This window comes from Spea bombifrons, chromosome 5 (assembly GCF_027358695.1).
Source record: "Spea bombifrons isolate aSpeBom1 chromosome 5, aSpeBom1.2.pri, whole genome shotgun sequence".
In the NCBI taxonomy this organism is placed as follows: Eukaryota; Metazoa; Chordata; class Amphibia; order Anura; family Pelobatidae; genus Spea; species Spea bombifrons.
This window is the reverse complement of record NC_071091.1, coordinates 94,175,785-94,195,725: the sequence shown is the minus strand read 5'-3', so window position 1 is coordinate 94,195,725 and position 19,941 is coordinate 94,175,785. Positions and strand designations below refer to the sequence as shown.

The 19,941-nt window shown below is 41.9% G+C and overlaps 1 protein-coding gene across 1 annotated transcript; it reads left to right on the top strand.

The window, feature by feature from the left end:
• Nucleotides 1–2,186: 2,186 nt before the first annotated feature.
• On the top strand, nt 2,187–19,941 carry RBM12B (RNA binding motif protein 12B). The gene is made up of 2 exons (XM_053467912.1): nt 2,187–5,281; nt 18,447–19,941. The coding sequence occupies exons 1-2, from the start codon at nt 3,259–3,261 to the stop codon at nt 19,610–19,612; spliced, it is 3,189 nt and encodes a 1,062-aa protein (XP_053323887.1). The 5' UTR covers nt 2,187–3,258; the 3' UTR covers nt 19,613–19,941.

Sequence of the window (19,941 nt, the reverse complement as noted above, 5' to 3'; positions counted from 1 at the left end):
ATTCACAGTTAATGAAATATATGTTGTCCAGAACGGCTTACATTGCCTTATTCTGATGAGAGGACCTGTACAAGTGTCCAGTAAAGCGTGGATTGTGTGCTACTGCATATATATATATATATATATATATATATATATATATATATATACATACACACACACAAATAGTTACATATATTGTAATTTAGTATGTTTTGTGAATTTGCCGCTTTATAAAAAAGGTTGCGCTTTAAGAGGGCACTTTTTACAGGGCATCCGCGCTTACGGTATGATTTATGAATGACAACCAATGTAATGGCATCTAAAGGAACAAAATGCCACCTGCTATTCAGGAAACAGTAGCACGAAACGTATATATTTTTGTGTGAGAGAGTGATACATTATTTTCAGCGAACACAGGTTGTATCTGAAGAAAAGACCTCTGAGATCTGGAGAATTTACGTATGACTCGATTTTTTTACTATTAGCGCAATGGATGGCATCACAAGCGACTGGGAATCCATTTTACGATTGGAAGCAGTGGTTGCGGTCTCGAGAGTTTAGAACATCGACCTGGCATGTCACGTGCTGCGTCACACCGGCGAGCGTTCTCTCTGGAAGCGGTGGTGAGCGCCATTTTCTTGCTGAGGGAGGTCGTTGAGGCGCTAGCGGACCGTGTTGTTTATCCCTGTTTGAGGGTTCTTATGGTCGTTACCGTTGCGTTCCGGTAAATATTGCCAGTTGTGCAGTTTTGGGAGGAGAGACGAATGCATTGTGGGGAGGGACGGGGCTGGTGTCGAATTGATAGGGATGTACGGCCGGCGGTTCGCTAGGCCTGTGTATAAACCCTCACGGCTAATATGCAGTGTTGGTGCCTGATGCTCCGGGTTTGCACGCATGATTCACTTGCGCTCCGGTTTCCGATCTGGTAACGTGGCGCATCCGTGGACGAGCTGCTGTCTACAGTGTGTTCCGGACCTTGCCAGGTGCTTGGCATGTGAGCCTCAACTTTTGATCTGAGTGGTGGCGGCTTTATTAATTGGAATCGGTTTTTTGGATTGTGAGCTAAGCAGCCTAAATAGATCCTCCTATCTGGACGCGGCCGGGCTTTAAGGAGACCCATCCATATTCTTTGCTGTTCCTGTAGCTACTGAGAGGACCTCTTGCGCCACATGCGTTGGAATACGGCAGAACACCTGACTGAAACTCACTGGCTTCTCATCCACTCTATGCATGGAAACGGTGTCAGGCACTTTACTATTCGGATCCCAAAATAAAGCGGCTCAAGCTGTTCCAGCTTTAATGATTTTGTCTTTTTGATGACCTGACTCATAAAAGGTCACGTTGAATCAATCTTATTTGGCACTTAAAGTGTGCAAATGGCCATAACTCTTTATTATACATGATTTCTTGGGGTCTGGAGACCTACATGTTGCCTCCCATCTCAATCCCTCCTTTGCTTGTTGTGGTTTAGGTGTGCGGGTTCTGTCTCTGCTTCTACATTAAGATTTATTAGAGGAACTTTGCCTCACAGCGGATGAGCACGGCTTGGTTCCTCTACTCGGTTCCTTTATCCCCCTCGCTCTATTTGCCTCTACCACTTCTGATGAGAAGCGGTTCTATTTCTCTTGTTAAAGTCTAAACCTCTGGCTTACTTTAAGTATTGAAATTGTAAAGAAAAGATCATTTTTAGTTGTCTTTCTGTCTTTAGATTGTTGTCCCAAAGTATTTATGGTAGTACCTGATGGCATCATTTAAAAAATGATTCCGTTTGTGAGACTTTGTGTTACATGGAGGAGCACAGGTAGTACACGTTTCTGGTGCCACGGGGGAGCAAAGTGTATTTTTATGCTGGTCCTTTGCCCCTCTTTTAATGGGTTGGGGTTTAAAAACACCATTGGATATCATGGAACTTCTAATGTGCAGTGCGTGTAACATTGTATGGATTCTAAGTTCAGGACCTTTGTGGGTTCACATTTTCAACCCGTTACTTCTTACATCTTATCCTAGAAGAATTTTCTCAGCATCCATGGAACAATTTCCAGACAACGAGTGTCTGTGAACTAGTGAAAGCGTTCAGATCTCTGCTGCCGGTGTTCACAAACGGTTTAACCGGCAGGACGGCGGCTTTTCTCAGTTTTTAATGAATCATGTCTTTATAACAGTTGATCGGGTTTTGCATTAAAGTAGCCACTGTTGTAATGTTTGGTTTCCTTTAAATATGTTTGATTTCTGTGGGATTTTACTTTAAAGCAGCTGCCAAGATAATCATGCATCTGATGAATGGAAATGCAACGTGCTGCCGTTCTTGTTGAAAAGGTTACACGGTAGCTTTGTGTGTTTATGTAAGTTCATGAACCTCGATTTAAGTCATCACTGACAACATAATGGTTTGGATCTTTGTGGATATGATTGTTAATCATGTGAACTACTGTCTGTTATATTTGTAAAGGATTCGGAAAAAAATTATTTTGCCTTAATATCTGTTTTAACTTCTTTCCACAGTTAAGTTGTTAGCAAATTAACAGGTCATCTGAAAACACAGGTAAGCTGTAAAAAAACTAGCCTATTTAAACTTTATGAAAGTATGTATGTAGTTATAATCCGATTCAATCACAGAATGGATGGGATTTGTGGTTAAGGAGATTAGTTCCCAGTCACCAAGGTAATTTATGGTTTCTTCTGTAACTCCTTCATACTGTCTATTGGCCCTTATGATAAACATTTGGATTGAAAATGCAAATGGAGTCAAAACTCGGCATGCAGTATCCGTGAGGTCCATGGATGTATCTAAATGTTTGGAGAGTTCACTTTGCAGAACGACTTTGCCAAATAGACATTTAATTAACTTTTCTTTACCAGCATTTGAAACGCATGGATTACATTATTGTGTGCAAAGGTACTACATATAACTAGCTCTTCTCTTTCCATGTTACTGCATTTTAATGCATTTGTGGTATAAATCCTCTAATTGCTGGCAGTTGGCATTATGTTTGTATTACATTACATGCTGATTTGATCCAAAATGGTTTTTTTTTGTTTTAATGAGGCTTAAGTTTGAATAGTTACTTTTGGACTTTTCCAGTTCAGGCCTTCCAAGTGTTTTGGCGTTGCATTCATTTGTATTTTTCCATCTTATTTAAAGGCAACACTCCATTTCAGAATGACTTAGCATATCCATGTTTTGGTACCTTTGTTTGCTTTTAAAGACTACATATTAAAAATGCTGTTATATACTTGTTTTTTTGTCTGCAGGTATCATTCAATCCAAACCTAAAAATGGCAGTAGTCATCCGTTTACAGGGACTTCCTGTTATAGCTGGGTCTGCTGATATTCGGCATTTCTTCTCTGGATTGAGTATTCCGGATGGAGGTGTTCATATTATTGGCGGAAAGTCTGGTGAAGCCTTTATTATATTTGCCACCGATGAAGATGCCAGGCGTGCTATGAGCCGGGCTGGCGGTGTTATAAAGAAATCTTACATCCAGCTTTTTCTAAGCAGCAAGACAGAAATGCAAAACACTTTAGACATGAACCGCAAAGGAACCAGAGATTCAAAGCATTCGGGTCCTGTTGGAGATCTTTCAACGGTATCGACTACAGCGAAGAAAGGAATGAATCAAAATAAACTTGATAATCATTCTGATTCTGGGTTTCATAGTAGTGGAATAAAGCATGCGGATAAACTGCACAAACCAAATGAGGCAAAGAGAGACAACAGGGAACCTAAAGAAGATGATAGTATCTATGTTTTTTTATATGGTCTTCCATATAGTGCAACACCTGATGACATCAGATCCTTTTTTGATGGTTTACATTTGGTTGATATTATCTTTCTGCTACGTCCAAATGGTGTTAGGAATGGAAATGCGTTTGTCAAGTTTGGTAGCGTTGGTGACGCCAATGCAGCGCTCAAGCATAATAATGAATACATGGGTCACAGGTTTATATCTGTAAAGAAGACTTCTGAAGAAAAATGGGTTGAAGCTGGTGGCCAAATTGATGACCTAGATATGCAACGCCATCCTGTTGGAGACGGTTATGGTCGCGCAAGAAATCGTTCTAGATCACCAAGGAGGCAAAGAACAAGGTCTCAATCGCCTCATCTTCAGCAGTTTTATATTCATCTGACTAACTTATCCTTTAGTGTCGCTAAACACGATATAAAGAATTTTCTAAGTGATCCAGATATGGCAGACACGCAGATCAAATTTCTGTTGGATGAGTATAAAAACAGAACAAGGGAAGGGTTTGTTATGCTAGATAATAAAAGGCAGTATGAAAAGTGTCTTGGTTTACACAGAAGAGAATTAAAAGGGCGTCTAGTTTATGTATTTCCTATTACTAGAAAAGAAATGTTGCAGTTAATTGACTCGCATGAACAACCATCGCCATCCATAAGAAGCAATTCACGAGACAGTAATTTTTCAAAAGGAAGCTTGAAAGAACATGCTAATTTAAAAAGATGCTTATATCTAAGGAATTTTCCTTTTGATGTGAGCAAAGGTGAAGTCCAGAAATTTTTTGTTGGATTTGCTGTGCGTGAGGATGACGTTATCTTGCTTTATGATAGTAAAGGTGTTGGACTAGGGGAAGCCGTGGTAAGATTTCCATCTGAAGAACAAGCCATCCTGGCTGAAGGTTTAAATCGTCAACGGTTCTTGGGGACAGAAGTCCTTTTGAGGCGCATCTCTGAGGAACAGACTAAACAGTTTGGCTCTTTCCCTGATGCACCAGAGGTGAGAGATGCAAGGAACTCTCCTGTCTATGAAGATGACTTTCGTGAGCCAGTAAATTCACGTGATCGTACTGACCATCCCCTTGACGTGAGTGAAGATTTTGGGAATAGATTGTATGAGCCCGTTCAACACTCTGTGGGCTTGTCTGATTTTGGGCAAGGACATAATTTCAGAGGTTCACCAGAAAGGCAAAGTCCATACCATATGAATGTTCACAGAGGTAGTGAGCCTTTTGGGAAGTTTGATATTGAAGAAAGAAAGATGATAGATTACAGCGACTCAGAAGTTGATCAGAACCAAAGCTTTGGAAACGGGTCAAGTGGAGCTTTAATACGTATGAGGAATTTACCATTTACTGCTACAACAGAAGAAGTCTTAGATTTTTTTTATGGTTACAACGTGATTCCTGAATCTATCAATTTCAAACGTACAAAAAATGGATTGTCCACAGGAACAGCAACTGTGTGCATAAAGGATTATAATGAGGCAGTTGCTGCTGTCAATGAACTTAATGAGAGGCCTATAGGATCCCGTAAAGTTATCTTGAGTCTGTTGAAAATCTGAAACAAAGGGATTTTTTCCACTTTGTTTTTGTTTCCCTTTGACACGTGTTAGTGTTGGCCTGATTATACAAGTTTCTTTACTTTTCTAAACAAAATGAGCCAAAAGTTAAGCCAGTGCAGCTAATTTTCGTAAATTAGTCAAAATTGTGTTAAACAAGAGTGCATCATTTATGTCTTTGGTCACTTTAAATATTCTAATTTTCAATATATTTCCAGTTTTATTTTCAGTTGTGAGTTTTGATGTACAGATTAAAAGTTATACATTGCATAAGACTGTCTAGATATTTCCTTGTTCAAGAATAAAAATTATACAAGCCATTGCTTTAAAAACTGTTTAATGTGGTCGTGTTTGGTAGGACATTTAAGGAACGTTTTGTTACATTAAGTTATACAGTCATAAAATATGGTGGAGAAATGGATAGCAAGTGCCCCCTATGGAATTTCATTGGTGAGTATTCTCTCAATCCTTTAAAACATTGGAGACTAAGTGCCGAAGGACTGTCATCTGATTAATGAAACATTGATTATGGAACATCCACATTTCTTGGACAATTTGAGGTGTCAGGATTAATTTGTAGAATTCCAGACCATGCTGTTAACATTTGAATTTTTGACAGTGTGACCCAAACTAGAATACTCGGTTTTACTGAAAGCTTTGTTTTCTTGAGTGTCACAATTCTTGGAGCTGCTATATAATAAGGTTATTCCAAACTACAAAGTGGGAGGAAAAAGCTGCATTTTGTTTCCCACTTCAAATACTTTTCACTACTGTCTGCATGCATGTGAAAATTTGGACTATAATTCTGACTTTCTGAACATGGTGTTAGTAACACGGTTATAACTAAGCTTAAGGTAGAACTGACGCTTGCTTTGGAACATTAGACCTGTGGGTGCAAAAAATACTTTGTAACACATGGAATGGCAGATAAAACAAAGATTTACATTGTGTGCTTGGACCTTCCCTTAGCATAAATGAAAGAAGACATGAACAGCGATGGCTGCGACACTGAAACTACTGCTAACGTTTATATCATCCCTACATCAGGAAATACCATGGGTGTTCTCTTTATGGTTTTTATTCACTTGTGCCTTAATTCATTAGTGCTGTCTCCACAAAAAAAGATATGCACCTTTTTAATAGTAGTAGTTTGTTTACAGTCCTGTGAAAAAGAAACCCTCTAAATTCTATGGTTTTACATATTCGGATATAACTATACGTTGTTCCTTAGATCTTAAGATTAGGTAATAACCTTAGGTGAGCGATGACACATGACATAATACAGTGTCTTGATTTATTCAACAAAAATAAAGCTGAAATGGAGAAGCCATGTTTTGAAGAACAAAGTACACCTTATGACTCAATAGCTTGTAGAACCATCTTTAGCAATAAGTTGAAGTATTAGTCTCCTGTGTGATTATTATACGTTATCATTGGTCTCACATCATTGTAACTTGAAAAAGACCTTATTGTGAGGTGGAAACTTTGTTTTTTTTCTTCCTCTAATAAACCTGCCTGACGCTGGAATCTTTGAGTGCCTGGAGCCTTATTTATCGCTTTGATTTACTGGGGAGCTGGCCCTTCCTGGCACAGTTAAGCACCTGAGTTCCTTTGGAGTGTGCAGATTCCTTATTCTGGTTATTCACACCATTGTGGATGAATTTTGGTGCACTTTTTTTTTTTTTTTACACTCGCTCTAGTTCATTGAGGTTTGCAGGCTTTTTTTTATGCACAGATCTCTTAAGGCCCCCCACAGCGTTGAGGCTGTATTTTGGGCCATTGCAACACCTTGATTTTTTTTCTTTTTCAGGCATTTATTGTTCCATTGCATGACCCATTTTCGGCCAAGCTTCAGCTGTTGGACAGATGGCCTCACATTTGACTCTAGAATAGTTTGGTATACAGAGGAAATTATGGCTGACTCATAACTGCAAGGTTCCCAGGTCCTGTGTCTGCAAAAAAAGGCCTAAATCACCCACCACTATGCTTGACAGTTGGTAAGAGGAGTTGTGCTGATATGCTGTGGTTTTTTTTTTGCCAAATGTGATGCTGTGCGTTACGGTCAACCATCTCCACTTTGGTCTGTTCTGTCAAAAGGACATTTATTTCCGAAGTCTTGTGGCTTGTTCTGTTGCAACTTTGCAAACCTAAGCTATGCTGCCACGGTCTTTTTAGGTAGAAGAGGCTTTCTCCTGGCATCCTTTCCAAACATGAACTTTTGTTGTTTTTGCAGTTTCTCTGAGAATTGCACCATCTAACCTTGGAAGGAATTTGCTGGAACGTCCACTCCTGGGAAGATTGGCAACTGAGTTGAATGTTTTCCAAAAATCTTTCTTACTGTAGAAAGATGAACTTTAAATTGTTTGGAAATAGCATTATAAACCTTACTGGATTGATGGGCGCCAACAATTGCTTCTCTTAGATCGTCACTGATGTCTTTCCTCCTTGAAATTGTGTTAACTCAAACCAGAAAGCTCCAGACCAGCAAACTGCTAAAATAGGTGGTTACATATGCTGATCAATTAATCAAGGGCATTTAATTAGCAGAACCTGTCTGCTACTTAGCTTCTTAATTCCTACGGAAGCAGTAAGGGTGTACTTGGTTTTTCACGCATGGCTCTTCTGCTGAATAAAGCATGACACAATATAATATGTTAAATGTTTATCTGAAGATTTTGGAACTTTGGTTAATGATATCGTTAATCTGAAATCTTTTCTTTGCCTTTTAACTCATAAAGGAGAATGAGATATTCAGAAACACGGCAGCAACATGGGGATTCATTAACTAAAGGGAGTGTTGTGGTTTGAACTCCCTCACTTAACTGTTCATTATGAAGGGCCAACAAGGACTGAACTTACCCTGTGTAATGTATACAACATGTAAGGAGACGGAAGAAATCACTCTAGTAGAGTAAAGGAGATGAAATACAACTCTCCTGTTAAACCTATTTTAGCCAATAAGCCCCTCTTGAGACAGGTTCGTTCTGTGCTTTTTTTTTTTTTTTTTTCATATGAAATGTCACTCTCAGACAGTTGAATTGTGCTCTGTATATTTTATAGGTCACAAAGTTTGGCAAAACCCAAGCAATTCCTGTTTTTTTATTAAATATATAGATTTTTTTTATTATATGCTGTTGTAATGCTTCAACTATTCCTTATGGCTTTACACTGTCAGGGATATCCTTGCACCAAGAGGAAACAAGTTAAATGTGTTGCATGTAATAACCTACATTACTGTACACTCAAAATGGATATAAAATACCGTATTTGTAGGGCTGCAACTAACGATTATTTTCATAATCGATTAGTTGGCCGATTATTTTCATAATCGATTAGTTGGCCGATTATTTTCATAATCGATTAGTTGGCCGATTATTTTTTCGATTAATCGGATAAAAAAAAAAATTCATTTTAAATTATTAAATAAAGTAACATAGGATGTTAAAAACAAACGGCAGAATAAAAATGTATTCTTGTTTTTATTTCCCCAATGGATATTTGAGCCCAGGCTTGCCACACTGCCCTCTCCGACATGCCACACTGCCCTCCCCACATATGCCTTATATACCCTATATGCCTTTTACCCCCAGATATGTCATTCCGTCCTCCTCAGGTATGCCGTATACCCCCCTGATATGCCATAGTACACTCATAGATTTGCAGACTCGTTCACAGACACCATACTTTTATGAATAAGTACAGGGTTAATCTTCACTGCCCCCAGGATTTAGATTCCCCTCAGTTTGCCCCCTTTACCTCTAACTGCACCTTAAATTAACTTTATTAAATTAATTAAATTAATCCTCAGTCCTCAGCATTAAATTAATCCTGAAGACCCCATCAACCACAACTGCCCCTAAATTAACCCTGAAGACCCCATCAACCACAACTGCCCCTCAATTAACCCATTAACCATAACTGCTCCTAAATTAACCCTAAACACTCCATTAACCATAACTGCCCCTAAATTAACCCTAAACACCCTATTAACTATAACTGCCCCTAAGTTAACCCTAAACACCCCATTAACAATAACTGCCCCTAAGTTAACCCTAAACACCCCATTAACAATAACTGCCCCTATGTTAACCCTAAACACCCCATTAATAACTGCCCCTAAGTTAACGCTAAACACCCCATTAACAATACCTGCCTGGCTTTGCCGGCTTTCTGCTGTCCGATCGCCTGTAACAGCTTCCGGCATGAAAGCCGGTAAGCTGTTACCGGTAAACTGCCCGATCGCGCAGTTTCAAACGCACGATCGGGCATTCCCTTCCGGGTTGTGTCACTGCTGACGTAACCCGGAAGGTCATCGGAGGACAGGATATCCCCTGCGGGGATATCCTGCCCTCCAATGAGGCACAGAGACCCTACGATCTCTATGCAGGTCTGTGAGGACCTGCATAGAGATCACAGTGTGATCGGTGCAGGGGGATCGCGGGGAGGGGAGTGTGAGACCATCTCTCTCACTCCCCCTCCCGTCCTGAAAAGGAAAAGCTGAAAAAAAAAAGTTAATTCATTTAAAAAATAATATTAAATAAATCATTAAAATAATAATATAAATAATACTAAAAAAAATTATAATGTGAGCTGTGATCTCGCTGGCATGTTCAGGAGGTCCCTAGGAGGACCTCTTACCATTATTGTGTAAAAAAAAAAAAAAATACAAAAAAATGTAAAAAAATAAAAATAAAAAAAAATTAAAAAAAATATATAAAAAGATAAAAAAAATTCTTAAAAAAACCTTACATCCCACTGCCCTAGCATAACATCTAGCCAGTATAACCCTTCTGCCCCCGTTCACAACCCCCAAACCAGTTAAGCCTTAGGCATAAAAATTATACAAAATTGTACACCTAATAGTATGCTCCCTGGTGCTGGGAAAGTCTGGTAAATCTATATAAATTAGGTATTTCTGAAATCAGGACACCTGAATTGATAAACTTGGAGGGGATTTTCCATCACTTTACCTAATTTTGTGAGGATTCAGAGGGAAAATGTAAAAAAAAATTAGTTTATTTTTCTAATCTTCGCTAGTTTTTACTAAATTTCTCATTCTAAATTTTCAGCTAATCATCCAACTATGGTATCAAACGAAAGCTCTATCTCTCCTTGAAAAAAACAATATATAGTTTACATGGGTACACTATTCACAGGAACAGAGAATAATCGCTAAACCGACATACCCCAAAAATGGCAAAATTGCTCTGGGCTTTGAGGTACCAAAAACCCCTGGGATTGAAGGGGTTAAGGGGAAGTGAAACAGTAGGAGGAGTGAACAGCTAATCCTCATTCAAGCAGTCAAGTTTGTTGGTTGTTCAGATGGAATAGAAAGTATGCTTCTCGAAAGCGGAGGGTCTTCAGAGAGCATACGATTACTAATTAAATTAAATAATCGTTAGTTGCAGCCCTAAATCTTTATATTGAAGTCACCTAGGATCAGTGTACTGTAGGCATGGTGGAGGAAAGGAACTGAGAAAGCGGTACGGTAAGTAACCAAACAATTGGGAAGTAGAGCCAGAAGATCACAGCAACATGCATTGGAAGGGTCGGGGTCGGCCCAGGGTTGGATTTGATGTCCCCTGAGCACAAAAGGCCAATACAGACCAATAAGTGGGATTGAGATTTATAGTAATGGGTTGCCTTCACTCAAGATAGGTTAGTGGTGGGCAGGGTTTGAAGGAAAGAGGAAGGCAAAAGTGAGGCGAGCTCAGGACGGTGGAGGGCAGTCTTCCCAGTTTGCCTCCAGTATAACCCCTATTTTCTGTCCACTTAAGAGTCCATTGGGACTGCAGCTACATTTCCAAACAAGTTTGTTTCTAGGTAGAATGTGGGAAGATTGCCCTTACTACCATATGTCGTGATGCACTAAGCAAACCCACGAAGTCCCAATCTCTAACCACTTTCACCATGTTTGCTGCCCCATCAGTAACCAAACATGATGAAGGGAGTTAGAGTTTGGGACTTCATGGGTTTGTGTTGTGTAGCACATATGCTACACCTGGTGGTAAGGGCAGCTATTTCCACTGATGGGTAGTGGAGGGTCTCTAAACTGATTGGAAAGTGCCATAAAGCTGCAGCATAAAAGTAAGCAAGCAAGGTTACAGACTCTACAGCAGGGATGGACTGCACCCTAATGATGAGGGGGCTCCAGTGCTAGGAGAGGGTAGCTAAAGGAATCAGGGATCTTTTAAACTAGGCTCTGGGGGAGAATAAAGATAGAAATGAAGTGCTAGCTAGAATAGAGTGGAAAGGGGCTCTTATGGGAAATGGGGGTGAGAACAGTCGGGGTTAGCATATAAAATATGGAACTACATAGTATAAAATCTGCAGTCATGAAGTACCGTATTGGCTCGAACTATAGGCCGCACTTTTTCCCCCCACTTTAAGTCTTTAAAGTGGGGGTGCGGCCTATATTCGGGGTCTACCGCCCGACACATGCAGTCCCGACGCATGCAGTCCCGGGCGGGGTTAGGATACAGATCCCCCGCAGCGGTGCAGGGGACCTGCATCCTACTCCCCGACACGCTCAGACTGCCTCCCCTGCCAGCACTTCCCACGGGGGGGTGCCGGCACGGGAGGTTGTCTAAGCGTAAGTCCCCCCCGGACTTACCGGAGCAGACTCCCGGGTGTCTTGCGGGGCCGGCGGGGGACATCTACGCAATACGCGTATGCAACTTCCAGTGCCGGCACCGGAAGTTGTATTACGTAGATGTCCCCCGCCGGCCCGCAAGACACCCGGGAGTCTGCTCCGGTAAGTCGGGGGGGGGGGGCAGAGGAGGACAGTGGCAGCATATCTTGGGGAGGGAGGACAGTGGTAGCATATCTCGGGGGGGACACACAGTGGCAGCATATCTGGGGGGGGACAGAGTGGCAGCAGGTTTTTTTTGGTGCTTTTTTAAAGAAAAAAACTTTTTCTTTAAAAAAAGCACCAAACTTTTAGGGTGCGGCCTATGTACGGGGGCGGCCTATATCCGAGCCAATACGGTATTTGTCAACTGATGAACCGAAAATGGGTAGTAACCTTAAATGTATTTTAGCAAAGGTTGGCAAACAAAATGGGTGAGCTGGAGATTTTTTTTTTTTTTTTAGAAAGAGATTATTCGGCATAGGCCTGGATCAGAACAATCACGGACCAAATGGAGTAATACTGAAGCACTATAGGGATATGGAACCCCTCCAGGGTCTTAGAATGGATCAGTAATGCGAACTTGGGCTAATTCTGAACTTCTGGCTGCCAAAGCCAGCGCCAACAAGCATACCAATTTTTGCAGCGAAAAAAAAAAAATGTTTTTATTAAGTTTATTCAAAAGGTCTAACAAGCGATCCATATGCCAAGTTGAAGTATATTGTGGGGTAATATACCAGAATAGAGCTATTACCTTCAATAGTCTAAGGTAATAGGGATCTCGTGTGAGATTTGGTATCAGTACATTTAGAGCAGAGCCATAGGCTTTAATGCTAAATCAGACTGAAATTTGAGTGTGAGGAATTCCAGTGCTAAAAGAATAGAATCAACCATAGAGGGAGAAGACCAAAAGGACACTTTCAAGTCATTCAATTCCTCAATACTATTTTTTTTTTTTTATCTCATTCTGGTGTGATGTCTTAGGGAACAATAAATCAACGCTAAAGCTTGATCTGATAAAATAGGATGGGAGGGAGACTGAGAAGCAAGTCTCTTAAAGTAATCCACCGTTAATTACAAAGGAAACTCTGCGCTTGATTAAGGGCTGAACCAGGGTGTACCATGGTCTGGACATCCAAACCAGGACTATCTGTTGAACTCTGTCCTGATGAAGAAAAGTGTATGGAGCTGGTATGTCTGTCCATGAAAAGGATGTCACATAAAACCCTCCAAGCCCCCTTTGACCAGGTTTTGGGTTACAAATATTGGAGTCAGAGCTGATGAGAGGCAAAGAGATCTACTTGCCGCTGACTAAACATCTGTTTTATTAGCCGGAACAGCAAAGTCTTCAACTAAACTGTTGATAGCCACAGATGTTGGCAGGACACATACTCTGCAACCACTCTTACCCAGATTATTAGAGCCCAAGACCACAGGTCCAAAGGTTCTAGACACAGCGTTTTTGACTTGTGCCCCCTCTGTGGTTTATTTAAGCCACAGCTGATCTGTTGGCTGATGGCACACAAACTTTTGAAGGGCCTAAAGGAACAAGTTTGTGAAAGGCTACTTTTTGTTTGAGATATATATATATATATATCACACACACACACACAGTGAGCATTCCTGCTCTGACCAAGTCCCTCTTATTGCCTTTTGAGCAGGGAATGCTCCCCAACCGTGATCAAAATGAAGGCAAAGGGTAGTGGAATCAATTATTGAGGATGGGGAATCCCAGTCCCCAGAATAGCTGTTAACTCTTTACCTGTGACTGTGTAAGGAATGAGCACCCTTGAAGCCCACAAACGTTCCTGCATAATAATGGAATCGTCCGGCGCCAAGGGATCATTCCTATAACCTTTACCAGATCTTTTGTAGTCCCCCCCCCCCATTTTGCTTGGGGAATACCCAAAGACAGCACAAAACCTAGAAAGAGAATATTGTAAGTGTTAGAATGGATTTTTGGAAATTTAGTACAAACCCCAGAACCTGAAAAAGAGCTATGAGAATTTCTCTGTTGAATTAGCACAGCCAAATCTGAATTTATTAGCAAAATATCACCTAGATCAGGCCTCGACAAATCCCAGGCGCCAGGTCGCCATGGCGACAGAGAATTTTGTCCTGGCGCCTAGGTGTTTGTCAGCCTCTTACATCTGCAAAAAATTGTCCCCTCGTCACCACACGGGGGCGCTGCTGCTGTCTGCCCAGCCAGCAGACTGCACAGCCACTTCGAGCCCGCCCCCAAGCCTGAGATCACTCCCACGGAGTGATCCTGTAGGCTGAAAACGCGGTTGCAGGAAAACCAGCAATCGTGTTTTCAGCTGCCACAGGCAGCTTCAGGGAAGGGGGTGGTGTGTTGACCTGACATAACACCCCCCTGCTGCCTGATCGCTCCATGAGAGTGACAGTGCAGCGTTAACCCCTTCAATGCCGCGGCATTTAGGGGTTAATTCCCGTTTTGTAAGGGGCTCTGCTGCTGGTGGTCTGCCAGGCAGACCAGCAACAGCAAAAACGAGCCCCCAAAAGCCTTTTGATGACTCCTGTAGGCATGGAAGCCTACAGCAGTCATCAAAGAGACTCCCCCCTGCAATGGCTGGTCTATAGACCAGCAATTGCGTCCCAGCTGCCAGAGGCAGCTTCAGGGACAGGGGGAGAGGGTTCTTCGGTCTCCACATGAGTGTAGACACCAGCCCCAACACCCCACTGCTGCCCGATCGCGCCATGAGAGCGACAGTGCAGCGTGAACCCCTTCAATGTCACAAATGTGTATGACACATTCGTGGCATTGCAGGGGTTAACATTTGTCCCCAAATGCTTGTGGGGACTAAATATCAGTCAATGCTGTGCTCCAATGGAACATCAGCATTGAAAGAGTTAAAAAAAAAATTATAATAAAAAAAACAAAACAGCACTGACCTGGAAGTCCAGGGTGCTTCCAGGTCAAATGCTGTAAGTTTAGTAAGTGGGCTGATGATGATCAGATCACTCCTGACCAACTGTTAGTTTTAAAAAAATCCTGGCTCCCAACCTTTTTTAGCTGGCGCCTAGATTCACAACAGATTTGTCAAGCCCTGACCTAAATAACGGAAGCTAACAAATTCTCTGTCTGACTTGAGAAATCAATGATTTCATTATCCTGGAGAAGGTGTAAAGGCTGTGTATTTTTAACTGGACATCACATAAGGTCTGATCCATGGCATGAGTATATATTAGTCACGGTACTGTAAAGTAAAGCAGGCTCCACTTCAGGAGCCACCGATGCTTGTATATCAGAAATCCCAATATGATTTCTAAGAAGTTAGTCATGTTCCTTCACCAACAGTGCTATGAAAGCCAGTGAACCAAAATCTCTAACCTCAGAATCCAAATCCACAGCCCATCTAGAGGAAAAGAGCTTTGATGGTAGATTATTGCCCAGTTAACTCTGGCCATTTACAAATTGCTTAACTTCACTCTCTCAGAAGATGCATCCGAGTTTACCACTTCCTCAGACTCCCTGTCAATTTCAGGTGAAGCACAACAGTAGTCAGATTGCAATGGGTTACACGAACGCTCTATTAGATGAGGGACTACACTGACTTTAAGGAGCCGCGCATCCATTATGAGTTTGCTTACATTTTCAGGAGCAGACAGAATTATTCTCTGCACAATGTACGGTGATCAAAGAGGAAGAACAAGAAGGAACTGAACAGACCCACAGAAAAGGCTTCGAACAAGCCTAAAAATGTGCCATTATATATATATTAATAATAATAATAATAAGATAGATTATATAAAAAAAAACAAAAAAAAAAGAAGGTCTCTGGGCTTATGCTGGGTGGAGTTTCAAACTATATCCATTTTAGATTTAAATCGTTTTACTGATTTTTTATTAATGTTTCATATTAAATTTGAACAATGATCTCACAGGAGCAGAACATACATAAAAGATTTAAAAGGAAAACAAATGGACCACATACTCTTCAGAAGCAGCAATGGTCCCTGGCACAAAAGACTCTCTTATGGAACCTTTTAATGCTCTGGAGACTGCATCCATCTAGGACAGGCATCCTTCAAATTTGTGGCTACACAATCGTCCCAATCACCTGCGGTGTGAGCATTTTTAGCAGGCAACGGCCTTTTCAGGAATCTGCTGCATACACACAGGCTGTCGCAAGGTGGCTATGCCTCCCCCAGAGGGACAAAAAGAGCCCTGCAGGAGACAAGTCTTTAAGAAAGACAGTAACAACCTCTGCCACCATGCCAATATCTGCATTGGCAGATATTTCAGAGACTATCACACACAAGCAGACCATTAAAATATTTTATACTGCAGTTTTAGGAATAAGTCATGAGTGAAAATGATAAAAATGCTAAAAAAGCTCCAGGTTTAGGGTCAGTGGCGTCGCTACAGGGGGCAAGGGGGGGCAATTGCCCCCCTATGTTAATCCTTGCCCCCCCATGTTAATCCTTGCCCCCCTATGTTAATCCTTGCCCCCCCCCCTGTTGCCCCCCTGCCGAATTTGGAATAAAGTCGCAATGCGACTTTAAATCCCGTCATATTTCGGCACTCAGGGTGAAATGCCGGCACCGCTCAGCGGTGAAGCAGCGGCCACCGCAGCAGAGAACGAAGACAGAAGCCTCGTGCTCCCGTCGCTGGACCTAAAGGTGAGACAACTACAAAGGGGGAGGGTAGATAGTGAGTAGGGAGAGGGGGTTAGAAAGTGATAAGGCAGGGGCGTCCAACCTGCGGCCCGCGAGACCTCGAGGTGCGGCCCGCGTAAGATCGGCAACCGATCTTACGCGGGCCGCACCTCGAGCATGTACTGGCTGACTTGGCATGATAGGAGTGTGATTGCTAACAGCAATCAAAGTCCCATCATGCCTAGGTTCCAGCACTTACACATCCAACCAGTAAATGCTGGAACCTAGGCATGATGGGACTGTGATTGCTGTTAGGAATCACACTCCTATCATGCCAAGTCAGCCAGTACATGCTGAAACCTAGCTAGCTGCCCCCTTGTGTATTGATGCTGCCAGCAGTATGGGGTCTGCACATCACTTACAGCCACCCTGTACCAGCATGTACTGGCTGACTTGGCATGATAGGAGTGTGATTGCTAACAGCACTCACAGTCCCATCATGCCTAAATTCCAGCATTTACTGGTTGCCTGGTTATGATAGGAGTGTGATTGCTGTGTGGGCAGTGTGGACGCCAGGGCTGGCTTTGGGGTGTGCAACCTGTGATCTATGCGTGTAATTTATGGGGTTATAAATATACCTTTTAATGACGTGTTTTTATGCGAATTCCAATTGATCTATACCTGCAAAGCTGGGTTTGTGTGTTATTCTGTAGATCCATATCTGCTATGCTATGTTTCCATACATTATTTATGTATACCTGCAAATACAGGGTTAATATGTATTATTCAGTTGATTAATACCTGCAATGCTGTTTCCATGTATTGATTTGATCTATACCTGCAATGCTACGTTTCATATACTATTGTATACCTGCAAATACAGGATTTGTATGTCTGATTCTGTTTATTTGAGATCACAAGTGAATTTCAATTGATCTATACATGCAAAGCTTGGTTTGTGTGTTAATGTGTTGATCTATACCTGCTATCGGCAACTGGGGCTAATATTAACATATATGGGCAGCAGGGGCATCAATACACAAGGGGCAAAAACACTAAGGGGGGTATAAACGACAATGCAGTGTGAAAAATCCATTCTGATGTAGACGTCTGTGACGTAGATTGTGTCCTGCTGTTTGTGTGTTTTGGTTATCAGTGTAGCAGAGCCTGTCCTCGGGTGTGTGTGTTTGGGTGTTGGTGTGGCAGAGCCTGTCCTGGTGTGTGTTTGGGTGTTGGTGTGGCAGAGCCTGTCCTGGTGTGTGTTTGGGTGTTGGTGTGGCAGAGCCTGTCCTGGTGTGTGTGTTCGGTTGTCAGTGTGGCAGAGCCTGTCCTAGGGTGTGTGTGTTTGGGTGTCAGTGTGTCAGAGCCTGTCCTGGTGTGTGTGTGTTTGGATGTGGGTGTGGCAGAGCCTGTCCTGATGTGTGTGGGTTTCTGTGTGGCAGAGCCCGTCCTGGTGTGTGTGTTTGGGTGTCAGTGTGTCAGAGCCTGTCCTGGTGTGTGTGTGTTTGGATGTGGGTGTGGCAGAGCCTGTCCTGATGTGTGTGGGTGTCTGTGTGGCAGAGCCTGTCCTGGTGTGTGTGTGTGTTTGGTTGTCGGTGTGGCAGAGCCTGTTCTAGGGTGTGTGTGTTTGGGTGTCAGTGTGTCAGAGCCTGTCCTGGTGTGTGTGTGTTTGGATGTGGGTGTGGCAGAGCCTGTCCTGATGTGTGTGGGTGTCTGTGTGGCAGAGCCTGTCCTGGTGTGTGTGTGTGTTTGGATGTGGGTGTGGTAGAGCCTGTCCTGATGTGTGTGGGTGTCTGTGTGGCAGAGCCTGTCCTGGTGTGTGTGTGTTTGGTTGTCGGTGTGGCAGAGCCTGTCCTGATGTGTGTGTCTGGGTGTTGGTGTGACAGAGCCTGTGTTGGTGTGTGTGTTTGGTCATCTGTTTCCTTTAGTGTCGCTAAACACGATATAAAGAATTTTCTAAGTGATCCAGATATGGCAGACACGCAGATCAAATTTCTGTTGGATGAGTATAAAAACAGAACAAGGGAAGGGTTTGTTATGCTAGATAATAAAAGGCAGTATGAAAAGTGTCTTGGTTTACACAGAAGAGAATTAAAAGGGCGTCTAGTTTATGTATTTCCTATTACTAGAAAAGAAATGTTGCAGTTAATTGACTCGCATGAACAACCATCGCCATCCATAAGAAGCAATTCACGAGACAGTAATTTTTCAAAAGGAAGCTTGAAAGAACATGCTAATTTAAAAAGATGCTTATATCTAAGGAATTTTCCTTTTGATGTGAGCAAAGGTGAAGTCCAGAAATTTTTTGTTGGATTTGCTGTGCGTGAGGATGACGTTATCTTGCTTTATGATAGTAAAGGTGTTGGACTAGGGGAAGCCGTGGTAAGATTTCCATCTGAAGAACAAGCCATCCTGGCTGAAGGTTTAAATCGTCAACGGTTCTTGGGGACAGAAGTCCTTTTGAGGCGCATCTCTGAGGAACAGACTAAACAGTTTGGCTCTTTCCCTGATGCACCAGAGGTGAGAGATGCAAGGAACTCTCCTGTCTATGAAGATGACTTTCGTGAGCCAGTAAATTCACGTGATCGTACTGACCATCCCCTTGACGTGAGTGAAGATTTTGGGAATAGATTGTATGAGCCCGTTCAACACTCTGTGGGCTTGTCTGATTTTGGGCAAGGACATAATTTCAGAGGTTCACCAGAAAGGCAAAGTCCATACCATATGAATGTTCACAGAGGTAGTGAGCCTTTTGGGAAGTTTGATATTGAAGAAAGAAAGATGATAGATTACAGCGACTCAGAAGTTGATCAGAACCAAAGCTTTGGAAACGGGTCAAGTGGAGCTTTAATACGTATGAGGAATTTACCATTTACTGCTACAACAGAAGAAGTCTTAGATTTTTTTTATGGTTACAACGTGATTCCTGAATCTATCAATTTCAAACGTACAAAAAATGGATTGTCCACAGGAACAGCAACTGTGTGCATAAAGGATTATAATGAGGCAGTTGCTGCTGTCAATGAACTTAATGAGAGGCCTATAGGATCCCGTAAAGTTATCTTGAGTCTGTTGAAAATCTGAAACAAAGGGATTTTTTCCACTTTGTTTTTGTTTCCCTTTGACACGTGTTAGTGTTGGCCTGATTATACAAGTTTCTTTACTTTTCTAAACAAAATGAGCCAAAAGTTAAGCCAGTGCAGCTAATTTTCGTAAATTAGTCAAAATTGTGTTAAACAAGAGTGCATCATTTATGTCTTTGGTCACTTTAAATATTCTAATTTTCAATATATTTCCAGTTTTATTTTCAGTTGTGAGTTTTGATGTACAGATTAAAAGTTATACATTGCATAAGACTGTCTAGATATTTCCTTGTTCAAGAATAAAAATTATACAAGCCATTGCTTTAAAAA